Genomic DNA, 24,671 nt, shown 5'->3' on the forward strand with positions numbered 1-24,671 from the left:
TTACACGTTTTCATCAGTTGTGGTCATTTACAAGTCAACGTTTGACATATTGTCGCTTCCTACTCATTAGTAGTCATGATGAGTCATGCGTAGTTTTTTTACTCATTTCCAATCAGCTGCAGTCATTTCAAGGTATTGTTTGACAGGTATTGTCGTTTTGTAGTCATGAAGAGTGATACCTAGTCATTGCAGTCATTACCAATAATACCTAAGTATTTTACTGATTTGCAATCAGTGGTGGCCATATACGAGTCATCGTTTCATATTTTGGTCATATTGTAGTCATGTCATGCCTAGTCATTGTAGTCATTACTACTCACAGCTAAGTATATTTCATCATCATTATCATAATCATCAGCCTGGCTATACCCACTGCAGGGCGAAGGCCTCTCCCATATTTCTCCAAATAACCCGGTTCTGTGCTAGCTGCATCCACTTGACCCCTGCGACCTTCTTAACCTCATCTGCCCACCTAACTTTCTGCCGCCTCCTGCTACGCTTTCCTTTCATTGGAATCCAGTTTGTTACCCTAAGCCACCCTAGGCTATCTATCCTCTCTTAGCATTACATGTCCTGCCCATGCCCATTTGTTCTTCTTGATTTACGCTAGAATGTCAGTAACTTGAGTTATTTCTCTGACCCACTCTACGCGCTTCCTATTCCTTAATGTTATTCCTATCATTTTTCGTTCCATAGCCCTCAGCGTTGTCTTCAATTTAAGTAGAACCCTCTTGGTTAGCTTCCAGGTTTCAGCCTCATACGTGAATACAGGTAAGATGCAACTGTTGTATACTTTCCGCTTGAGCGATACCGGTAAGCTGCTAGTCATAATCTGCGAGTAATTGCCAAATGCGCTCCATCCCAATCTTATTCTTCTTGTTATTTTTTTTTTTCATGGTCCGGATCTGCGGTTACTACCTGTCCTAAGTAGACATATTCGCCTACTACTTCCATTGCTTCGCTACCTAACGTAAACTGCTGTTCCTTCCCGAGGCTGTTGAACATTTCCTTAGTCTTCTGCATATTGCCACCTGGTGTCCCCATGTTCTTGCTGCGCCTGGAAGAAGAGGACACGTGAAGATAGACTCTCGCTGGATATACCCGTGGTCCTCGACGGCTATAAGGTTAGCGCATTGGTAGACACTGGTGCTGATTTTTCGAATTTAAGCGGGAAGCTAGCGGCGCTTCTAAAAAAAAGTGATGACGCCGTGGTCTGGCACGCAGATTCGAACCGCTGGCGGGCATGTCGTAACTCCGAGCGGTCAGTTCACAGCGAGAGTCCAAATTCGCAACTCCACGTTTGTTGTCAGCTGCCTTCTAATACCTGACTGCTCCCGCGACTGTATCCTTGGTGTCGATTTTCTTCGGGAGTATGGGGCCATTATCTTTCTCCGGACGCATACCGTGACCTTTTCGACCGAGAAAGCTGATGATACTGACACCGCAGACCGCCAAAGCCACACCCCTCTTTGAATTTCCGCCGAGAGCGTTTCTATTCCGCCACGTTCCAGTGTTTTTGTGACTGTTAACTGCGATGAACTGCGTCACGGAACGGCGGTCGCTGACGGCAACCAGTCCCTTTTGCTCGCCCACGGCATCACCTCGGCGCGGAGTCTCATCCATCTCCGTAACGGCCGATCTGAGCTCCTAGTGACTAACTTCACGAACGAGCCCTGCCATCTTTTCCGCGCTACCGCAATAGCATTTTCCGACGCCTTAGCGAACGTTTCTGAATGTTTTACGTTTGGAGAAGTTGAAAATGTGCACCCATCCCTTGATCGTCTGGATATTAGTACATATCTCTCGGAAACACAGCAGCACGACCTGCGTTCTCTCCTTCTAAAATACAGTGCTTGTTTCGCGACGTCATCGAAAATTCGGCAGACGCCTCTTGTGAAGCACCGTATAATTACTCCCGACGATGCCCGCCCTATACGCCAGCAGCCGTACCGCATCTCAACGACGGAACGTGAAGCGATTCACACACAGGTTCAGGAGATGCTTTGTGATGGTATCATCCATCCCTCCAACAGTCCGTGGTCATCCCCTGTCATGCTTGTGAAAAAAAAGGATGGCACCCTTCGCTTCTGTGTTGATTATCAAAAGTTGAACGACATCACAAAAAAAAAGACGTCTACCCGCTTGACAAGCTTCGTCGCGCCCAGTACTTCTCCTTCATTGACTTGATGAGCGGGTACTGGCAGATTGAGGTCGATGAGCGGGACCGCGAAAAAACAGCTTTTGTCACCCCAGATCGACTGTGTGAGTTTAAAGTGCTGCCATTCGGCCTATGGTCAGCGCGGGCTACTTTTCAGCGCGTGATGGACACCGTTCTCGCCGGCCTCAAATGGCAAATCTGTTTAGTTTATCTCGACGACGTTGTCGTGTTCTCTGAAACCTTTGGAGAACACCTCGAACGCCTTCGAGCAGTATTAGATGCCCTCCGGTCAGCTGACGTGACGCTCAAGCCCGAGAAGTGCCACTTTGGCTACAAAGAGTTGGTTTCTTGGTCATCTTGTGAGTGCCGCAGGCGTTAGGCCAGACCCCGACAAAACTGCCGCTGTCGCCGAATTTCCCGTTCCTGCCGCGAAGAGGAGTTTAAAACGTTTCCTGGGTTTGTGTGCGTACTACCGCCGCTTCATCGCCGACTTTTCCAAGATAGCCGCACCCCTCACCCGCCTCACGCGGGATGATACGCAGTTCGTGTGGGCCGCCGAGCAACAGGAGGCTTTTGCGGAGCTACGCAGACGACTGCAAACTACTCCTGTTCTTGCTCACTTTGATGAAGACGCTGCCACCGAAGTCCACACCGACGCCAGCAACATTGGCCTTGGCGCTGTACTCGTTCATCACCAAGCTGGCGTGGAAAGGGCCATTGCCCCAGATGCACGCTCTCCCGCGCTGAAACAAATTATTCCACTACGGAAAAGGAATGCCTCGCAGTTGTGTGGGCAACTATGAAATTTAGGCCTTACCTCTATAGCCGCGCGTTTAAAATCGTTACTGACCATCATTCTTTGTGCTGGCTGGCCAATCTCCGTGACCCATCGGGGCGCCTAGCACGATGTAGCCTTCGCCTTCAAGAATTTCATTACTCCATTGTGTACAAATCTGGTCAGAAGCACGAAGATGCAGACGCGCTCTCGCGGGCACCCGTCGGATTTGTCGATAACGTCACGGATGACAGAGGTTTTCTTGGACTAGTGAATGCCTCAGACATAATGACCCGACAGCGAGCTGACCCAGACCTTCGACCTGTCATTGACCATCTGGAGGGTCGCGCTGCTGACGTCCCCCGCCAGTTTGGAAGGCACCTATCTGCATTCTGTCTTCGGAATGGCATTTTATTCAAGAAAAACTCCAGCACTGTTGATTGAGCACACCTCCTTGTCGTGCCGGCCGACCTTCGCGACGATATCCTTTTGCTTGCCACGATGAGCCCACCTCCGGCCACTTGGGCTTTGCACGCATACTCGCTCGAGTTCGTCAAGCCTATTATTGGCCTAAACTTTCTGACGCCGTCCATCGTTACGTCAGAGGCTGCCGCGAGTGTCAACGTCGAAAGGTACCTCCTCTCAAACCCGCGGGTTTGCTCCAACCTATTATTCCACCTCGGGCGCCATTTGGCCAAGTCGGCATCGACCTACTGGGCCCATTTCCGCTGTCATCGATGGGTAACAAATGGATTATAGTCGCGACCGACTATCTCACACGTTATGCGGAAACCAAGGCAGTGCAGCGGGGCACATCAATTCAGATCGCTCAATTCTTTATCAGGAAATCGTGTTGCGTCATGGCGCACTATCCCTAGTCATAACCGATCGAGGCACCGCGTTTACGGCACAGCTCATGCACGAAGTGCTTTAGTCATACCAGCCACCGAAAAACTACTGTATATCACCCGCAGACGAATGGCCTCATGGAGAGACTCAACAAAACCATCGCCGACATGATCGCAATGTACGTAGACTCGCAGCACAAAAACTCGGATGAAATTCTCCCCTACATCACATATGCCTACAACACCGCCACCCAAGAGACGACGCGTTTTACACCATTTCGCCTAGTCTACGGACGTGACGATCAGACGATGTTGGATGCTATGCTTCCGAGCTTCACAGATGATCATCCACTCACGCCACACGCCGAACAGTTTGCTCAGCGCGCTGAGAAAGCACGTCAACTTGCCCGCATTCACATGCAGCAACAGCAGGGCACGGATGCACGCCGCTACAACCTCCGTCATCGACACGTCGCCTACTATCCCGGAGAGAAAGTATGGGTGTGGACCCCGGTGCGTCGGCCCGGCTTGTGTGATAAACTGATTTCCCGTTATTTCGGACCTTACGAAGTTCTGCGCCGAGTCACGGAAGTAGCATACGAAGTTCTTCCAGTGGGTACTGTGCAGCCCTCGCGTCGGCAACCACGCTCCGAGGTCGTGCACGTTGTCCGCATGAAGCCCTATTTCACGCGGTAGTGCGCTATGCGCTTGTTTCGTTGTCGCGTAGGACACCTTACCTCGCGCTCCGTCATTTATTTCTCTGTTTTAAGAGGGGGAGTAATGCCACCTGGTGTTCCCATGTTCTTGCTGCGCCTGGAAGAAGACACTGAAGTTGACTCACGTGCTGTGCGCCGTACTTAGCCTGCTGGTACAGCTTCGCCCCTTCGTCTTAGTCACGTCTAGCCCTGTTGTCCGTGACAATACTGATTTTCAAGCCCACCTTTCAACTTTACCTCTCTGGGTCATCAAACATTCTTTGGAGTTCATCCCCTGACTTACTTAGCAAGGTAATGTCATCAGCAAATCTCAGATTACTGAGGTATTTTACATCTACCCTTATCCCTAACTGCTCCCATTCCAAGTCTCTGAATACTTCCTCTAAGCAAGCTGTGAATAGTACTGGGGAGATCATGTCGCCTTGCCTAGCACCTTTGATTATGGGAATTTTGTTCCTTTCCTTCTTCAGAACTATGGTTGCTGTGCAGCCACTGTATATATCTTCCAGCACTTTCACGTACGGCTCATCTACCCCCTGATTTCGCAATGCCTGCATCACCTCCGAGGTTCCTACTGAGTCAAATGCTTTTTCGTAATCAATGAATGCTAAGTATAAGGGCTGGTTATATTCCGAGCATTTTTCTATCACCTGTTTGATGGTATGGATATGATCGATAGTAGAGTACCGTTTTTGAAACCCGGCTTGATCCTTTGCTTGATTGCAGTCTAAGGTTGTCATGATTCTATCAACGATTACCTTAGTAGCTACCTTATACGTAACAGACAGTAAGACAGTGGTCAGTAATTTTTAAGGCCCTTAGCAACTTATGAATGAGTATAATGTTTGCGTTCTTCCATCGTTCCGGTACCTTTGATGACTCCAAGTACTGTGTGTACAGGGTGGCCAGTTTTTCTAGTACGATATGCCCCCTCCGTCCTTCAACAAATCTATAGTTATCCGATCCTCTCCGGCTGCTTTCCCCCTTTTCATAGTTTCTAATGCTTTCTTGACCTCGTCCTTCGTCACTGGTGGAACGTCTGACTGTTTTTCCCTACCGCCAATCTCATTGCGGTCCTTACTACTTTGGCTACTGTAGAGATCAGTATCGAACTCCTCGGCTACTATGACTATCTTTTCCATATTCGTGATGGCGTTGCCCGCCTTATCCCTTAGCGCATACGTCTGATTTTTGCCTATGTCCAATTTCTTCTTCACCGCTTTAAGGCTTCCCCCGTTCTTTACAGCATGCTCAATTTTCTCCATGTTATAGTTCCTTATATCGGCCACTTTGCGCTTATTGATTGGCTTTGATATCTCTGCCAATTATATCTGGTCTGTTGGATTGCCCGTCATTTTGATCGTCATCGGTTTATATATTGCTCGTTTCTTAGTCATGATGAGCCAGTTGCAGTCATCGTAATCATTATCACTGATGGCTAAGAATTTTTACTCATTTCTAATCACTTACAGTTATTTCAAGCCCTTGTTTGACATATTAGTCATTCGTAGTTATGATGTCAAACCTAGTCATTGTAGGCATTACACTCATAGCTAATCATTTTTGCTCATTTCCAATTGTGCTTATTACAAGTCATCGTTTGACATATTGTCGTTTCACAGTGACTAGCAGTCATGATGAAATATGCCTAGGCATTTAAATCATTTCCAATCAGTTGCGGTCATTTCAAGTCATCGTTTGATGTTGGTCGTTTTGTAGTCATGATGAGTCATACCTAGACGTGGGCATTACCGCTTATAGGTAAGCATTTTTACTAGTTTCGAATCGTTTGCAGTCATCAAAAGTCGCAGTTGCGCATATTGTTCACTACAAGTCATTATTATTCTTATTAATCATCATTGTCAGTCATTAGCACTAGTCATCAACTCTATCAATCTCTGCTTATAACTTATTACCTGTCACCATCAATCGCTTTCATGCCTAATTTCCCTCCTCTAAGTTCCGCAATTTGCGATGGGCACATCAGCGCATAGGTCACGCGCACAGCTCCTGCGGGCAGATTTCCGCTTCATGATTCTAAAAAGGTTTTCGCCTTAAAATACATAGGAAAGATGTGGACACACATCGATCCACACATGAGCACGCGACCGGACGCATGTAAGAGCAGAGTATGAGTATTTATGCGCAATGGAATATAATGTATCTCTTAGCTGCCGGCTAGATATTTTACTTAAGGTGATGGTATTTTGCGAAATAATAGTCAAAATGGACTGCTTGCGCGCGGCACGCTGCTTTGGAATTTAAACACCTGTTTTGATCACGCGCACTTTGCGTGTGACCCTGCGCTTGTTTTGTGGCTAAGCAAACAAAAACCACTGATTTTTCCTCGACCGATTCTGTGAACCCACAGTGGCCGCCATTGCAGACCAATTTTTTCTACCGGAAAAGAGAAAACGCATTTCTTCGCTACTTTTTGTTGCCACACCCAAAGGCACAGCAGCCAGATATGCTACATTTGTCTATGCGTGCCGATGAATTTATATTCGCTTGGACGAACAATCGAAAAAAGAGGAACTCCCGCGCAAGACACGTATTCGGCGCGCTCGCCTTGAAGGGATATGGCGACACGAAGTCACGTGACCCGTATCAGCCAGTAAGCGGGCCAGCGGCGCGCGTAAAAGGAATGCGGTTGTTGTGACCGTGGGCACGAACAAAAAAGGAATACGGTACAATCACCGAAAAGGAATGCTTTACTCTGAACTTTTCCAGTGATTCTATGCACACTGTACATCACGCGCCCCTTTCGAACACAACTAGCGTTCCGCTGAACACATCAAATTTCACGAGTGATGTGTGTAGTGTATGGGAAGTGGGTCGGGCGGACCAATGGCACATCATATGGGACTGTGTTAGGTTCCCGACAGAAGCTACATCCAAGATATACCCGCCCGAATTTCAAAGTGCTCTGCAAAGTACAGACAATGGCAGTAAACTGTGGGCAGTCCAGTTGGTCGGGGGTGCACTCGAAAAGCACAAGCCTCACTGCCCACCACAAACGGGCCAAAATTAGGTAATGCAGAGTAGGGCATTATCCCGGGTCGACGCTTGGCCAGAGTCACGACGCATTAAACCCTGTTTTGCCGAAATTTCAATAAAGTTACATACATACATACATACATACATACATACATACATACATACATACATACATACATACATACATACATACATACATACATACATACATACATACATACATACATACATACATACATACATACATACATACATACATACATACATACAAAAGTCAAGTTTTAACTTTCAAGCCGAACCTAAGCGTAGCGACACAGATAGCTCTCGCGTAACTCCAGGTTTAACCAGAAGCTAAACTACAGGTAATGTTTGTTCTATTAAGCTTAACCTCCGCCGTGATGGTGTAGTGGTTAGCGCGCACGACAGCTGTACCCAAGGAAGCGGGATCGCTTCCCGACCGGGGCTGCTGCTATCGATGGAGGCGAAGAGTGAAGAGCCCGTGTGCTGTGCGATGTCAGTGAACGTTAAAGAACGCCATATGTTCGAAATTTCCGGAGCCTTCCACTATAGCGTCTATTATAGCCTGAGTCGCCTTGGGACGTTAAACCCCATAAACCAAATTATGAACGTTAGTGTTATATCTCAAACTGCAGTCTGAAGTATTCAGAAGTAACAATTAACTAACACCTAAACTAGTCCCCCCTACAAAGATACCTTCTGCTCATCGGTGCGTTGTACGAGTGGCTGAATCGGACATAGGTTTACGCGCTGCAACTCCGAAGTAAGTAGTCTATAATACAGTTCATTAATCCGTCCGAAGCCACAATACGCTAAAAAAGTCTAAGATCCCTACATTAAGCAAATATCAACAAGCTAGGCCAAGTGCAAATATTAGCAGTGCGCTTCATGTATAACCACTTCGCAAGGTTCACCATCAGAGTTGAAAACAATAAATGACATATACGCATTAGTATCTCATGAAAAGACTAGCTAGAGTAAAATCCCTATCGCAAATTTCATAACAATTCTTCATTAAATTCGCAGCCCTCACTCTCTAGAGTAAAATTGCATCGCCATCCTCATAAACTATCTTTACGGCACAAAGAAGTTGAGATATTCATTTCTTTCAAGTAAACCACAATCGATTGGAATAATTTACATCTCCACATTTATTTATGTGGAGATGTAAATTTATGGATATTTATCTGAATTTTGAAAATTTTTGAAGCGGTAACCAATCTCCTTTAATCGTCAAAGTTTGTTTTCTTTATTCTGTTTGTACCACTTTAGGTTTTTGCAATGATATTCGACTCTACTCCATGCCTGCCAGGACCTTTTTGGCCCGCGCTTTTCTGAAAATAATTACATAAGTATTAAAGCTGTCCCGGTATATCCATAAAGAAGGATCTAGACAGTTCTCCCATTTCTTTTTCTACCTTTACATCACCCAACCTCCGACACATAGTGGAAATTTATTTTGTGATTATCGGTAGGGCAATTGGCCTATGGTTGCAGAAGTAGGGACAGGGGCTTCTCGGAGCAATTTTCTTTTGTATTTCACCCTTTTGTCGAAAGCGTATGCCGTCCCTGAAGAATGGTAAATTTTTTACACAATTTTATTTTTAACGCATCTGCGAAAAAGTTGCAGATAGGTTAGTCAATTTAGGAGAATAACTGACCTGTTACTGGCAGTTATGCTTTTAAGGACTAACTGGGAATTGGTCCTCTGGGAAACGGGTACAGCAATTAGTCCCCATTGGCAGATTTTTTTTATGAAAATATTAGGCTGAGTGGCAATTTTGCTGCAGTTTAATGGCATACAGTTTCTGACTGATAGCACTGATAAGACTATAAATGAATCAGAAACACATACCTACAAAAATAGCCGCCTGGTTGTCTAGTCGCAACTTTTTTGTTTCGGAACAGAAATATGTGACTGTGCGACAAGAACAGACGGACCACACTGGCAGGCTGCTATCCTTACACACGGAGCACGCAAATTCTTTTCTTTCGTTTACCGCTCTTGTGGTTGTGAAAAGTAATGCAGTTCAAGAACATGATGACTGTATTATATCGTATTGCAACAGCCTGCGTCAATCCTTAAGATGAAAGAACAGCATTACAAATAATGCTTCTGACAACAAAAAATGGAATACCCCAAGGTGCATACCTCATGCCAGTACTTAGCAAAATTGAATCGTATTTCTATATTTTTTTGCGAATACGGCTATCTCAAATGTAGACCACGCGGCAGCTGAATAATACGGCCAGTTGAAAACAAAAATAACAGTTAGCTTTTTGTCTATTTTTCCTTCCTTAGCGAGAAGCGGCGGCAGGCAAGTTACTGTTTCCCAATTTGAATGCTTTTGCAATCGTCGCCATTGCTCATACTGTAGTGCATAGGCTCAACACCAAACAAGAATTAAATATAATTTTCTTAACTTTTATCCTCGCAACTCAAATCGAAGCGCATTGAAGCGCATAGTAATCTTTATGCACTTTCTCAGCTACCAAAAGCGTTTATCTCCAGAACATATTTTCTCGGGCAGAAAAGTCTCCACACGGCAGCGCGGGCATCGGCTGTGCTCTTCTGTAATTATAAGCCACTTTGCGCATAAATAAGACCAATACCAAGGTCTTTGTCTTTTTGTACGGTTTCCTTGTACTGCTATGCTGAGGTGAGTGCTTCGTTAGTTTTTTCTCAGTAGTTAGTAAGCACAATCCGTGCACAGCACGCTTGCCTGGTAAACTAGTGTCGTGCGCAAACTAATGGACGACCAGCATGGTTTGAAGAACAATGTTGGAGTTATTTATTACCCCTTAAGCATTTTTGTTTAGAATATACACTCAAACTAGCAGGCGCCGCCATTTTGTTTTCAAGAAGAGCAAAGAAAACGTTTAACGACGCTATAAAAACAACTTTAAAGGACTATAGACACCTTATTTTTGGGTTCGTGTTTTATCATTTGCAATGATGCCTAGGACATTACTGTACACAGATCAGCACATCACAATCGCCTACGACTGCTGAATAATTTTTAATCGAATTTCTTTGGACACCTGTTTCGATGTGGGTTTCAACAGCAGAGCGACGGCTGTGACGTCACAGTCAAGTCTAGGTCACACGAGGGATGAAAATACAGCGATATAATAACTGCTGTTTAATTTGAGTTCTCTACAATGATAAATCCAGCCTGCCTCAAGAACAGGAATCACTACAAGGGAAGAATGAGCGATTATATCGCTGTTTTTTCATGCCGCGCATTAAGACATGATTGTGACGTCACAGCCATCTCTCAAATGTCGAAACCGAAGCTGGTGAGAAAATAAAATTCAATTATAAATTATTTAGCGGTCGTAGGTAAAAACTGCGTGCGATTCGATGCGGAGGAATAAATTATGCATTATTAACAATAAGAAAAATGCCACCAATATTTTGTGTCTATAGTCCTTTAACACACGCCAACACGGGGCTCATTATAGCCGAACTCAGAAATCAGAATTACAATCTGAAAAGTTATTTGTATCTGTTGCTCTTGATTCAGGCACACTCACCTTTGTTATGACTGCCCGCAGTTTCCTCCAGTCATGGATCTTAGCCAACAGCGGATGTTGTTTACCGTGAAGTGCAAGGAACGCCAGCTTATTCACATTTCCGGGTGTTGAGCCTTGAAAAACCTTGTCATCCATTAGATGTAAATTCGAGTCAGTTATGCAAGACAACATCTATTTAGCCTGTTTTGCTTGTAAACGCCATTTGCAAATTCTTGATGTAAATCCTCAGTAATAGTGCTTTTTGTAGGGCGCAGCCAACTACCCAAGAATGAAAAAGTAGCGCAAATTTTACACATAATTAGCAGCTTTCTTTTTTGCATCCGCTTTAAATATGCATGCGTGGACACTGGTCTCGTTACAAGTCAAGATTATCGGCTCATTGTTAACCCTATCTGTGTAAAACCGCAATAACACTTCAATATATGCATAAATAAATATTTAGAATGAGCATTGTGTGCTTGTAGATAAATAGTTTGAGTGCTTTCTTAATTCCTCTAAAATTCAATTAGGAACTAAGTTTTTAAACAACTCTGTAGTAGGAAAAATACAACAATGTACATTTTAGGAGCAAAAGCGCAGCAACAAAACACGATAAAAATGATTTCACCTTTTCGGTGACTAGACCTTCCACTTCTTTCCGCGAGCTGAGTGAAAACTTTCCTCCAGCTAAATCCCACGCATCCGACTCCAATGTCTCCGCAGTAGCATTTAAAGCCTGAATTGTCTCTTCCAGCAGGCGGAAGTTGCAGCCGAATCCGTTCAGATCCATCTTGCTCAGCACTCCAAGCATTCGGGTTTCATCTGCATGGCGCCGTACGCTCAGACATAGACCCACCTAAGTCAGGGCAAATGCCAAACTTCCTCACGAGACTGTCAAGGTGTAAAGAATTGCTTACACTAAATGAAAAGAGTTGAGAAATGTAAATTTCAAAGCTCTACTGGCCAAGGGAGTTATTGTTATCAATAGCAATCAATTTTAGGAATAGATAGGGTCCTGAGCTAAAACATTCAGGTGAACAACAAAAGGGCCCCCTCTAACCGCGTGAGTATAAACAGCGCTCAAAAATGCACAGCGACCAAAGTACCCTGCAACAAATATTAAATCGTTACATAAAAGCAAACAAGAGTTAAGAATTTTGATGTAAAAAAATAATGACTAAAACACATGTACAAACAATGCACTGATATATCATGCCATTTGAACACAGCAGCGCAGCACACAATTTCTACGAGTCTATATTTTAACAGCAAATGGAGACCCACTCCGAGTGGAACTGATAAGTAGGCGCAACAGAAAAATGTGGAGTGATTTTTGCAACAAAAATGTACATTTACCACTTCATATTAACTGCACACAAGCTGCTCTCAGCGACTTCTTTTGTTGCAATTCTACGCGACACTACATGCGTACTGCTTCGTTTAGGATATACCTCCGATTCTGCGCATATCGAAATACGTAGGCGCTGTCACCATCCCATTTCTTCTCCAATGCTCATTTGTCGTCGTTCTGTTTTCCATGCGCTGCCCTGTCAATGTGCGGTTTCCAAGTACATTTTTTTTTTCAGGTGTGCTGCTGCTCGCAATGTTTCCACACGGTAACGAAAAGGACACCCTATGCTCATTGTGGTTTACCGCGCTAACACCTAGAACGACAAGAGACACAACACAGAACGCGAACTTACAACTCGTTAGAACTTACAGCTCATGACGATCACGTTTCTTCCATTAAAGGAACTTTCATTTCTTCCATTAAAAACCACTCGTAAGTTCTCTCTCTGTTGTTGCGCCTCTTGTCGTCCTAGGTGTTAGCGCGGTGAACCACATTGAATCACCAACTAGGCCCTATTCCCGCCATTTCCTCTGCTAACAACTTAGAGCTGCGCTTCTGTTTAAAGATAAATTGTTTTTACAAGCTTACTTGGCTCATGTTGTTTGTGACAATTAGGGAAGTTTATTTGCCCACAGTGCTATCCTCACAGGCTTGAAGAATATAAGCAAATTACACTTTTATTCCATGTAATTGTTATTGGGAATGTTTCGTCATCAGCACGCCTTCTGATTATCGTAAAATTGTTTTCTGTATCAAAAGGATATCGAAATATTCCATTCCTTTTTTTGCGCTCAGAAAAAAAAAACACAGCATAGCTGCAGCCGCACTTGCCCTTGTATAATTCCTCAGGGCTGTCTTTCATCTCAGCAGCCAGCACCTTCTGTAGGCGTCTCGCCAGAACAGCCCACTTCGCAGCAACTTCCGGCATGTCATTCGCACCGCAAGCCTCTGTATTTAAGACGAAAAAATATTGCCCTCAATACTTGCTTTGTCATGTAGCGCAACTTTGAATTTAGACAGCCAAATCATCACCCTCGTGCTACCGCAAAAAACTGGTGTTAGAAGCATGCTGTAGTAAGAAGATACATCTTCAGTATGCCGAAGTGCTCATGCTAGGAATATAGAAGAAAGAAGTGCAAAGTGGAAGCACAAATCAGAGATATGCGCAAAACATTTTGAGAAGGCTCTAAAAGGGTATGAGGCGACGAGTGTTGCTGAATTAAGCAATGCCTTATTTCTATAAAATATGCAGTTTTAAGGTGGAATTAAGGAAAAAGAAGTTGCGCGCGGTAAATTGACAAGCCCATCTCGCGGCCGTGGAAGCAATGCAAATATGCACTGTCATTAAAGGCACAACTCGAAATCATAGAAGAAAGGAGAAAACAACGAAAATCGGCAAGTGCTGAAACAAAAAATACAGTTGATAGGCAAAACGCGCCTTTTCTTCTTCCGGCACCCCTGCAGATCCTTGCTCGCTTGAATTCATTTTGCTACTGGCTTCTTAATTAATTCCTTAGTTTGCATATCAGTTATCCTATACAAACTCAATAGCATACTGGTGTTTTGTACCACATTATGTTTGAGACCATCGGACGTAAATATAAAGCCCCGCTGTAGCCAGGCCGCGCGAGCTTTTGATAGCATGTCTGACGAGGATGCAAGGGTTCCTGTGAATTGAGTTCATATCTCAACACCCGCCTCTGAGAAGTTCGAGCTGGAAACGACATGCAATTTGGCCATGCCCTGTTGTTCGTCACATCTCGAAACCCAAGATCAGTCAGTGCGGGACCATGTCAGCTGTCAACTGCCATGCCAGATGTATGGTCATCATGTTTCTCTCGCAAGACCAACAACATCGACTCCTGGCAGGATGGCACTTTTAATATTAACGCGTAAACAAATTGTTTTGCGCCCTGATAGTGTACAGATTCATTTATTTATCTGTTGCCCCCATCCATTCCGAGGAGATGGACTCAAAGAACTATAATTATACAGTGCAAGCTATCTTGATTGGCAGAGGTCGAGCCTGCCTTTTGCAGCGCTCCATGTAGCTCGGGAGGATAACTATAGCAGCAGTGTGTATGATGTATTCATGTGGCAAGAATGACCACAAGCACCTGCGAGTCCAACCCACAGATTCATGATGTGGTGAGGCAGCACGGCAAACGCCCGTTGTTCACCTTTCCATTGTCTGCGGTTGCCCCACCAGGACCACTACAAAACGGTGTTGCAAAGAAAACCGCGACACTGTCTGAGAAAATCCCATCACTATACCCTGAATGCTCCAATTTGCACGGGCACGGGACAGCACACCTAGCGACCTCGGCTCCGGGCCAAAATTGGGATGAATCTGACGTCACGACTTCCGCATCCCTGAGACGCTCCGCAAGCATGACAGGCTCCCTACAGGATCAGAATAAAAGTGCGCACGTTTGATTTAGAACTTAAAGCCAAGCACCTGATATCCGAAGACTGTCGCTCGGTGCAGGACCAGACGCCGACGGCCAGCAGCGTCAAGTTGGTGCGAGAAGTTGTACAAAACGCCACATCAATACACAGGACGAAAAGAGAGGCAAATCATTGCTTCACACTTTGACCACTGATATTGGCGCAAGCTGTGAGCTCCATCTCAGATCTGGGCCAAAACTGCAAACATGAATGGACCTTGACTACGAGACGATTAGCCGCAGTAACGGGCTGTATGAGTCCATGGCGATGCAAAAGCGGGGCAGGATAGCCCGCCAGAATGAGAGGTGCAGAAAAAGCATATTGGCGGAGAGATATATCTGTTGATGACCCTAAGGGCAGGGCAGTGCAATGGGAGGATGCTGTAATGCCGCAGTGAAAAGCGACTCGCGCGTGGAGTCGAGCTGGTGGTCGAACTCCCCCACGCGCCGAGGCCAGAGAGCCAGCGCTGTTTTTTTTTTTTTTTTTGCCCCCTCTACTTAGCTCTGGCTGCGCCCCGCGGAGCGCGCAGGAGGCTTGGTTTGTTTCGTCCCTTCGCCCCGAGGCGTCGCGAAGAAACGACGGCAGACGCACCTTTATCAGCCGGGAACAGCTGCACGTTTCAGCGAAACACTACGGCCGGCTCGCCCAGCGATCTCCCGCTGTGGCACCAAACATGGGTGCAGGGAGACGCCGCTAATGAAGTCGTTTGCACTGCCACAAGTGCTCACTAAATGTCCTGCAGAAGGCGACAATAGGCGCGACCCTCGCCCCCCCCCCCCCCCCCCCCCCCCCCAGCGACACAGCCCAGCGGCCTCCCGACGCGTCGCCAGACATCGATGCAGGGATATCCAGCTAACGAAGCCGTTTACCCTGCCCGAAGCGCTCACGAAGCGTCCGGCAGAAGGCGACAATAGGCCGGGCCCTTGGCCCTACAGCAGCGACTCATCGGGTGCGAGCAACGGTGATGGTACTCTTCTCCGGGACAGTGCCCCCATCCCCCCCCCACCCCTTTTCTCGAACGGGACGGCTGAGTGACCTAGTGCTTAGACCGCCAGCGGCGTTTCTTCCAGAAAGGCGCCAGCAGCAAGGTCGCGTCACAAACACGCCGGGGAGGGGAAGGAAAGACAGGCGCCGAGTGAGAGTGTTTGGGGACCGTCGAATGGAGAGAGTGTGTGTTTTGAATGTTGATTTTTTTATTTGACGTAATTAAGGACCTGGGTCCAAGTTTATTACCAACCCGCTGGGGTTGTGGAGTGTTTTTCTATAATTTGATTGGCTGCTTCATTTTCGGGACGGACCACCTAAAGTGACCGCCCTCGGGTCTTTGTTGATGTTTGTCATCAAAAAGCGGTCCTAGGAACATGTTGGGCAGTCAAGATTCAGGCTCCGTGCTTAGCACGTATTTGCAGTCCCTAGGCTTTAACCGAAACGCTCGGTAGAAAAGTAGGGGCTTGTAGAGTGACTTCTCTGTGTGAGAGTCTATTTTCTTTTAAGTTACAGTTGTCTGTGTTACTCTTGCTGCTGTAATTTATAGTTTGCCAATGTACACTATTTCTCTTGTGTAAACATAGTTCTCCTCTTGACCCTCATCTGATCATTGCCTACTTCTTCTTCACTGCCCAATGACCACGTTAGGAGAGGCTTCAGCCCCTCCGAAGTTTGGCAACGAACGAGTTATTCATTACTGGCGCAGTATGACAAGGTTCGGCACCCTACCACAATGCAGCAAGAAACAAGGCCTCGGTCAGCAGCAGCGACTGCCAAAGGAGGACTGTGCAAGCTATCGCCGAGGACGACCAGCCAAGGCGTGAATCCCGGGCTCGGTGCTACTACCCACAGCAACGCTGGTGACGGGTGAGTGGGATTTCTCGCGTCTGGTAGAGGTTAGCTTGGCTTGTGCTAGGGACAGTGAGGTAGTAGGCATTAAGGACGCCAGATATGCTTGCAAGCAACGTTTTGGCATATCCCCTGACGGAAGAAGAGCTCCTGGTAATTCAGCAACTTGAATTAGAATTTGAGCGAAAAAGAGCGGGACATTCTGAGAGAAGAATTAAGAGAGACTGATGAGAGAGTTGATGCGTGAGCATGCTGGCGGCGGAAAGGCTAAAACTGCGTCCGAAGCAACGGAGCAGCGACCCTGGCCCCATGGCAGAAAGCACTAGTTCAGTTGAGGGCTGCCACTCTAGGTATTTGACGAATGCAGATAACATGGACCCCCGAAGCGTTGCTTGCTCAGGACAGGGAGCGGAGGAAACTGATAGTGCATCCCCGCAGGCGCAGCTAGAGGAGCTAGCGTTAGGGGGCGAAACGAACTGCCCGAGCAGTGTCGTAGCGCGGATAGAAATTTGCGAAGAAGCTGACGACCCCATGGCAGTATCAGCTATAGCTAAGTCTAGTGAGTAAGTTCGAAAAGACGTCGACACGGAGCTAACCCAAATGAACGGGGACCAGCAGAAGTTACTACCTCAAGAAGGCTTAGCATATCGCTCGGTGTGGGATAGCGAAGATCAGCCATCGGAGCCCAACAGCAGAGGCGCGGATCCCGCGCACAGAAATGTCGCTTCTGAAGTGCGTGCTGATCAGCCGAGGGGAACGGAGTGCGCCTCGTGTGTGGATCTACGCGCAATAGGTGTCGAGGCTGAGCTTACGGTGAGGGCGCCCGCTCCATTTGAAACGGAGTGCGCAGTAACGGATTTTGGCCAGTTTGATATCTCTGGTCAAGAGAGCGAACGCGCTAAACTAGAGCATAGTAGTGGCGAGGAGTACGTAGGTGGGCTTCTCAAAGTTCACGCAGGCATGACAGCAATGGGCAGCCTCCGAAATTTGAGGCCGCCAGAGGTGAGGTGTGACGACGTGCCAATTGTAACGAACAATTTGGCAGTGAGGGTCAGTGAAAGGATCTCAAGTGCTAGCGCCGCGAGAGGCGACAAGGGTGCACCGCAGGCGCTGAAAACTACTACTGCACGACAACGCGAGCGCCCAGGTGCGCAAGGGATCTATAGTGTACCGGCTTCCATTGATGGCAACAGGCGCCTGCCCAACTCACTTCGTCAGCGCAGGAAACTGCACGGGCTAGCCTCGTCAGTAGAGCCACCGTACAAATCTTGCGCAAAGTACAGGGACAAAAAAGCCTAACTGTCCGATTTTGTATTTGGTCGTTCGGCATAGCCAGGCTGGCCTCACCAGGCGTGAAGGTTCTTGCTCACACGGCACTGTTTGGCGGCGCCAAGCAGTGCTGTAAAGACAGTTGCATGACGGAGCGGGAACTGTGCAGTGGCATGAACGCTCCCGCCACCCGCCGTATTATGTGATGTGAATGATGACGCGTGCTACAACTGTGCGGCGCGGATGGGTGCTTTTGTTCTGACGCGCGCTCGAGCCCTGACTGCAGTCTACTTGCTTTGCGCACGCTTTTGGCGCGCTTCGATTTCCGTGCTGAAAGAAAGCTGTCTTCCGCGCGCGTGCGCGCGCTCTTCTGCTTCTACTTTTCAAACTCGCGCTTGGGCTCCATAAGCCATCATAGAATCTGCCCACCCTGGTGTATGAATAAGAGCGTCAGTGATTGAATGCGGTTGCCGACAAGGTTCATTGCCGACAATCGCTAGCCCACCGCTTCAAGCCACGTTGTCGCCATCAAGCTTGGAACGGACGCCTAAGAGGCACTTTTAAAAGAACACAATCTGTCATATAAAGCTAGAAACCACGAATTGCAAATAATTTTTTGTGGTCTTCCCTAGCGGAAATAACATTTTCGGCACTCCTGATTGTGGGAATGTTTTTTTTTTATGTCTTTGAAAAACTACGCCTTTCTTTCAAGATCATAGAAGCACTGATGATTAATTTTGAGGGCCATTTTAGTGGGAATTAAATTAGCAGGCTACTGTCCTGAACAAATTGAGTGGTCGTACTACCAAAGTGCGTTGCACTAAGCCGTTCATTTTCATTCTACAGATCGCCCTTGGACTGCTTCTTCACGGCGTGGCTAGCAGACCGGAACCAACCGGGATAGCCTGAACCACATCACCAGGAAACAGAACACGTTCTCACGTGTGGAATACTCTGATGTCAGCAGAATTTCCTCGGCCACAGCATCTACTGTTGGCTAATTGCGTGAACCATCCTACGCATGAAGTGTTTCAAGCGCTGCCACATGAATCGGTTATATATGTCATCGCTGGGCATTGTGCCACCAGTGGGCACGGAGACACTACCAGGATGCGGTGAGCTATAGCTCGTTCGTCTTCATTCTACAGATGAGAAAATGTTGCGGAAAGTGCTCGCGCTCTATAGCGTTTCTTAGTGGTACTACCGTGTCTGCAGCTGTGTCATGAAGTTTTTAGTTTTGGTGTGTGTGTGTTGTTTTTTTTTTCGGAAACTGCTGTCGTTATCAGGGGACATCGAAACAAACCTCGATCTTTAATTGAGGCAAATTGATAAACTGCAGAATATTACTGGCGATATTAAGAAAATAAAGAAGAACCTGTGACAGATATCGAAAACAAGCTAGATGTCTAACACCTTTGGAAACTAAAGTGCAGTCTTGTCAAAGTTAGATTGCTAGTAAGAGTCCTGCAATAAAAGTTATGGACAAAATATTGATGATTTCGAAAACTCAAGAAGAAGATATAACTTATTAGTTTATGGTGTACCGAAAAATGGTGCAGAAACAATCGGATCGCTTTAGCAGGCAGTTAAATCGTATTCCGGTGAGCTTGAGTTGGGTCAAGTTCCCATTAAACGCAACCGCTAGCTAGGTGGACCAAAAGCCGAAATATTAGGCCTGTTCTTTAAACCATTACTTGTGACACAAATAAGCTATACTGAAAATTTGCTACAAACTCAAACAAACAGATTTTGCCGTTATCGAAAATTTTTCTTCGATATGCAGAAACATTAGAACCTCTGGAACAGTGCTAAGGAAACTCGCGATAATTGCGAAAAAGTCTCGCTTTCTTTCGATAAATTATTCATCAACAGTAGCGCCTATATTTGTGATGACGAAATTAATGACAGAGTCCCCATTTGAAACAGCTTCGCTTTTAAAGCGAGAATTTGCTGCGGAAAAAATAACGAAGAAAGCCGTCAGCCAATGACAATGAGAAAAGCACGATCAAAGAACTAACCATTATGAACGTGAGAGCGAGAAGCTTACCCAAGAAAATAGATTAATTGGAAAACTTTTCAATCGATTGCGCACCTGGCGTAGTCGCTGTGCCGGAAATTCAGCTTTCACCCGATATTTCAAGCCACGAAATCGTGCCCCGAACTATTCAGTTATTCGGAAATATCTAGGTTACCGGGGCTGAGGCGCGGCTCTAATACTAAAGAAAAGTTTGCAGTTTGCTACTCTATGTGTCAGGCGCTAAGGTTTGTATTTTCAGACTACTGTGCAGCAACACTACGATCTTTGTTGGGTGTTATTACAGAAATCTGTTTTCTGGACATGACAGCATTCTTGCCATTCATGACTACCTTTACCAATGTGCTTCCGACTCTACAATCATCCTCATGGGTGACTTTAATCTTCCTGACGTGGACTTGATAACTATGTACCACGCATCAAGGTTTTCAGAACCTCCTTTTGATGTAACGCTTACCTTTAATCTTCACCGAATTATCCTAGAACCTACGCATATGCAAGCAGAATCTAATAATATCCTTGAATATGCTAATCAGTAATCATTTTCTAGTAGATGAAGCACAGACAGAAATTATCGAAGGCATCTCCGATTATAACATACCGATAAGCTTGTTATCCATCCATTGTTCAATAAAAACGAGAGCTCACGTATCTGCCCTACTAAATTTTGAAATAGGAGATGACGCCAGCAAATTAACCCACCTCGCACACGAATGTTACTCAAATAACATCGGATTATTTTTTTATTATTAACATAGTCTGGCTACATTTTAAGATCACAGTTTCCCACTGTGTAGCAAATCATGTTCCGTTGAAAAACCAACGTCCACAAGGAGTAACCGTTGGGAAACTAGCGACTGCATTCCCGCAAAACGTCATGTGAAAAGGATATGTTACTCTATCAAACACCATGGCACAGGTCCATCTAAAGCTTCCAATCTAGCTTGCACAACAGCGAAATTCAAAGAGACAGCTACGCAAACCAAAACAACGCTATTTTTATGCAACGTTGCCTAACTTCCTGAAGAACAACCCACATAGATGCTAGAATTTCTTCCTCCTTACACCGAATTTTCTCACGATGAAAGAGCTAACAATGCCAACGCGTACAATAACTTTTTCCTCCCGAAATTCACAAAAGATGATTGCAGTCTACACGAATTCTGTATCAATCAAATATCCAGTCTTTAATCATATCGGGCATTTTTAATACAATGCTCGCGCTCGGCAGTAAAATATCATGCGGTGTACCAAACGAGTTCCTGAAGCGATACGCAGAGCGTTGCAGAAAATACTTAGGACAGATATTTTATATTTTTGTTTTATTATCATCCTTACACGACCGACCGGAAAAAAGCACAATTATACCGATACATAACGCCGGAGACACCCACATTACCCTCTAATTACAAGTCGATATATCTAACTAGTACAACTTGTAAAATTCTCAAGCATATCATCACTTAAGCACCTAAAAAACTTTTTTGATACTCACAATCTATTATCGCCAAACCAGCATGGATTCCGCCGGTGACTATCAAGCATGATACTTATGTAAGTAATTTGAATGTTGCCTGCTGCATGCCTTGCAATGTAAGGGCCGAGGGGCATGTCAAGCCGCAATTTCTGGCTTTTTTCCTCCGGCCCTTACCATATATACCCCCATGGGAAACAAAATTGAAAATAAAATTGAAATGACACAGCGTACAGAGGTCGTACATGATCTTGCACTTGACATCAATAACTGCAGTTAGACTGATGTAATACTGTTCGACTTTTCAGAACAGTTAGACCGCGTTAGCCATAGAATGTCATTTGAAAAATTACGAGGTTTCTTCGGTGATGGGATAATTTCAGACTTCTTAACAAACTGGAGACAATTCGTACTGTTTCAGCAGACGGAATCTGCTATAGTGCCCGTCACATCAGGGGTCCCTCAAAGGTCCTTGTTGGAACCACTACTATTCTTAAGTTTCATTAACGACATTAACAGCAATATCGTCTATTAAATCGTACTCTTCGCCGATGACTGCATTCTCTACAAATATATTAACACGTACGAAGATTATATTTCATTCACTGACTCTCTGGACTAGCTAATCGAATGGTGCAAAGAATGGCAAATGACAATCAATACAGCTAAATAAGCTTGCATAACAGTAACAAGAAAATGGCGACATTATGACTTTACATACAATGTAAACTTCAAAATAGTGACGAAGGTTCATCATCACAAGTACTTGGGTGTCGCACTAACTTCTGAACTCAGATGGGACGCACACATTCCCAATATAACCTTCACAGCATTGTGCAAACCACCTTTTCTCAGATGTCTGCGCCTCTCACCTACGTCAACTAAGCTTCCTGCCTACGATACTTTCATTAGACCAGTTTTAGAGTACGCTGACACAGTTTGGTTTCTTCATCTAATGGCTAATGTATAAAGAACCTAGAAAAAGTACAGCGTAAAGCTTTGGGATTTATTCATAACAAATATGCGCCCACTGGTTCACCACTAACCATGCAGCCATTTCGGGCCTAGCGGCGCTGTCATCTAAAGCGCAACTCGCACAACTAAAAGATTTGTTTTAACTGATTCATGGCTACTACAAGATAGACCTAGATAAATAGATATCGTTCTCGCAGTTACGACCAGCAGGGCGTAAACACGCGACTGCTATAAAAAATACTCAGGCCAGAACGACGCATTCATGTACTCCTACTTCCGCCTCATCATCAGAGAGTGTAACCGCCTAGACCCTTCAATCATTCTGCAGAATATTTATCACAGTTTGCGTTGCGGCTGGAATTCATATGACGTCATCAATAATACTCTTGGTGAACCATTCAAACGCCTCCCAAAGCATTCGTGGATTGCTATCATGAAGGGAACTCAATTTTTTATGGTTTCCCATTTTCTAATAATGTGATGATATACCTGGCTACTATATATTCGATCATCATTGTAGTGTTTTTGTTTATTTTTACAGTTCCTAACCTGATTACCATTTTGTATTTACCTTTGTTCGAGTTATTTACGCATTCTGTGAATGCCTTGTATACCACATTGTTCCAGTGTTGTATGCCCTCGAGCATCGGTCGAAGATGAGGCAGTATTGAAACATAAGCACTTGTCTTGCTTCGTGTTATGCCTTGAAACTGCACACCAGCAGCATAGCGCTGTCTCGGCAGCGACACGTCCTGCACTCTACTACGTTGCGAAGACAATCGGTACCAGAAGAAATTATGTAGTCGCAAGTGTTTCTCTTCTTCCAGCCAACCACATAAATTTAGACGGCAGAACGGCAAAACGTCTGGAACACCGCTTAGACGCGACATTAAAATTCTCTACACATTTAAGGATATTTTGCATTGTCGGGGGAGTAGCCGCCACGCTTATACAAATACAGCTAGGGGGATTCAACGAAAGCACGTTGCACTACGCAGTATACGGTCGGCCATGTTTTATAAAGTAGGAAGATCAATTCAAAGATTTATTACCACCTTAGGCGCACCTAGCCAGAACGTCTCGGGTGATGCTCAGTTTCATTACAACCACACTTGAATGAAATAATGCTTCTCCCCTTCTTTTATGTTTCCATACCTTCGAACAGGGACTTGAGGTCTTGATCGCGGCCTTCCAGTAGCTTCTCAAACCTGGCTCTGTATGGAATGGACACCACCGTAATTTTTTGTTTTTTAAATTTTCTTTTGTCCTTTTCACTTATTGCTATTTTATCTGGGTCCAGAAGCCACTGAGGCAGCAGCGGCTCTTTCCAGTCACATTCAATTGTGTCGAGGCTCAGGGGCTTGGCCAGGAAACGCTGGGCCCGCAAAAGGTCTGGAATGATGATCACCTTCCCTTTCGACTTGGTCAATATCTTCAAATCTTCAGGATTCACATTCTCTGCGTACGAGAACGCATGTAAGCAAAAAACATACCTAGTAAGCGATATAATTGTTTGAACTATATAACCATACGTAATATAATTTAATGCCGGCTGTTGACCCTAGCAAATGCACTGTTTTTCTAGAACACTGCCGTTTTTATGACCGTTGTACATAAAATACCAGAAACCACCGCCAAAATAGCATTATTCGTAAACAATTTAAACAGCCGAATTGTCTGGTGGTGGCTCTGTGCGCTGCAAGCATGACGTACGCTTCATCAGAAATAAGTTGCCGCTTGTTAAAGCGAAAGCCTTAAATTAGTTGTTTTAAGATCACATCGTGGGGTACACAAAATAAGCGAATAAAAAATAATATAATCATGTTCAGGCCAGAATTGAAACTACCATCCTGCCAGGCCCAGCCGAGCGCGCTAACTACTACCACTCTAGCCGATTTTTTTTTCTTTATTCCATAGAAAGCATTCCGACGCCGGCTTTCTGAAAACGAGTTCATAATTTTCCTTATCTACCTTGACGACACAGGAAGGTGTTCGGAATGCTGGGAAAGAGGGAAATGTCAGAGGTAGCGCCGTAGGGCTTCATCGCTAGAAACATACTTCAACGGCGGCAGCAGCGTGATTACCCGCCTTGTCGCCGCGCGGCCTGAGGGCTTCGTTCCCGTCAGGCCCTGGTCGCGGCCGAGCAATGCATAGAAACTGCGCCACTGCGAAAGAGGCTAGAAAAGCTCAAAATGGCGCACGTCTTAGCCGCCGTCACTAAATGAACAAGGTAAATGTAAGGGTGGGTAACAGGT

General features: G+C 45.5%; 1 protein-coding gene across 1 annotated transcript in view; it reads right to left on the reverse strand.

Moving 5' to 3' along the window:
• Positions 1-23,877, reverse strand: part of LOC146177690 (uncharacterized) — a 104,053-nt gene extending 80,176 nt beyond the window's left edge. The window contains exons 1-3 of the mRNA XM_084580533.1: positions 23,572-23,877; positions 11,657-11,850; positions 11,050-11,172 (exon numbers count right to left, since the gene is read on the reverse strand). Coding sequence (XP_084436659.1) covers positions 11,050-11,172; positions 11,657-11,839 — 306 coding nt within the window. The 5' untranslated portion in view covers positions 11,840-11,850; positions 23,572-23,877. The remainder of the gene's footprint in view (positions 1-11,049; positions 11,173-11,656; positions 11,851-23,571) is intronic.
• Positions 23,878-24,671: the final 794 nt, after the last annotated feature.

The sequence above is a fragment of the Amblyomma maculatum genome, chromosome 10, assembly GCF_055883805.1.
Source record: "Amblyomma maculatum isolate TAMU_Amacu chromosome 10, ASM5588380v1, whole genome shotgun sequence".
Taxonomy (NCBI): domain Eukaryota; kingdom Metazoa; phylum Arthropoda; class Arachnida; order Ixodida; family Ixodidae; genus Amblyomma; species Amblyomma maculatum.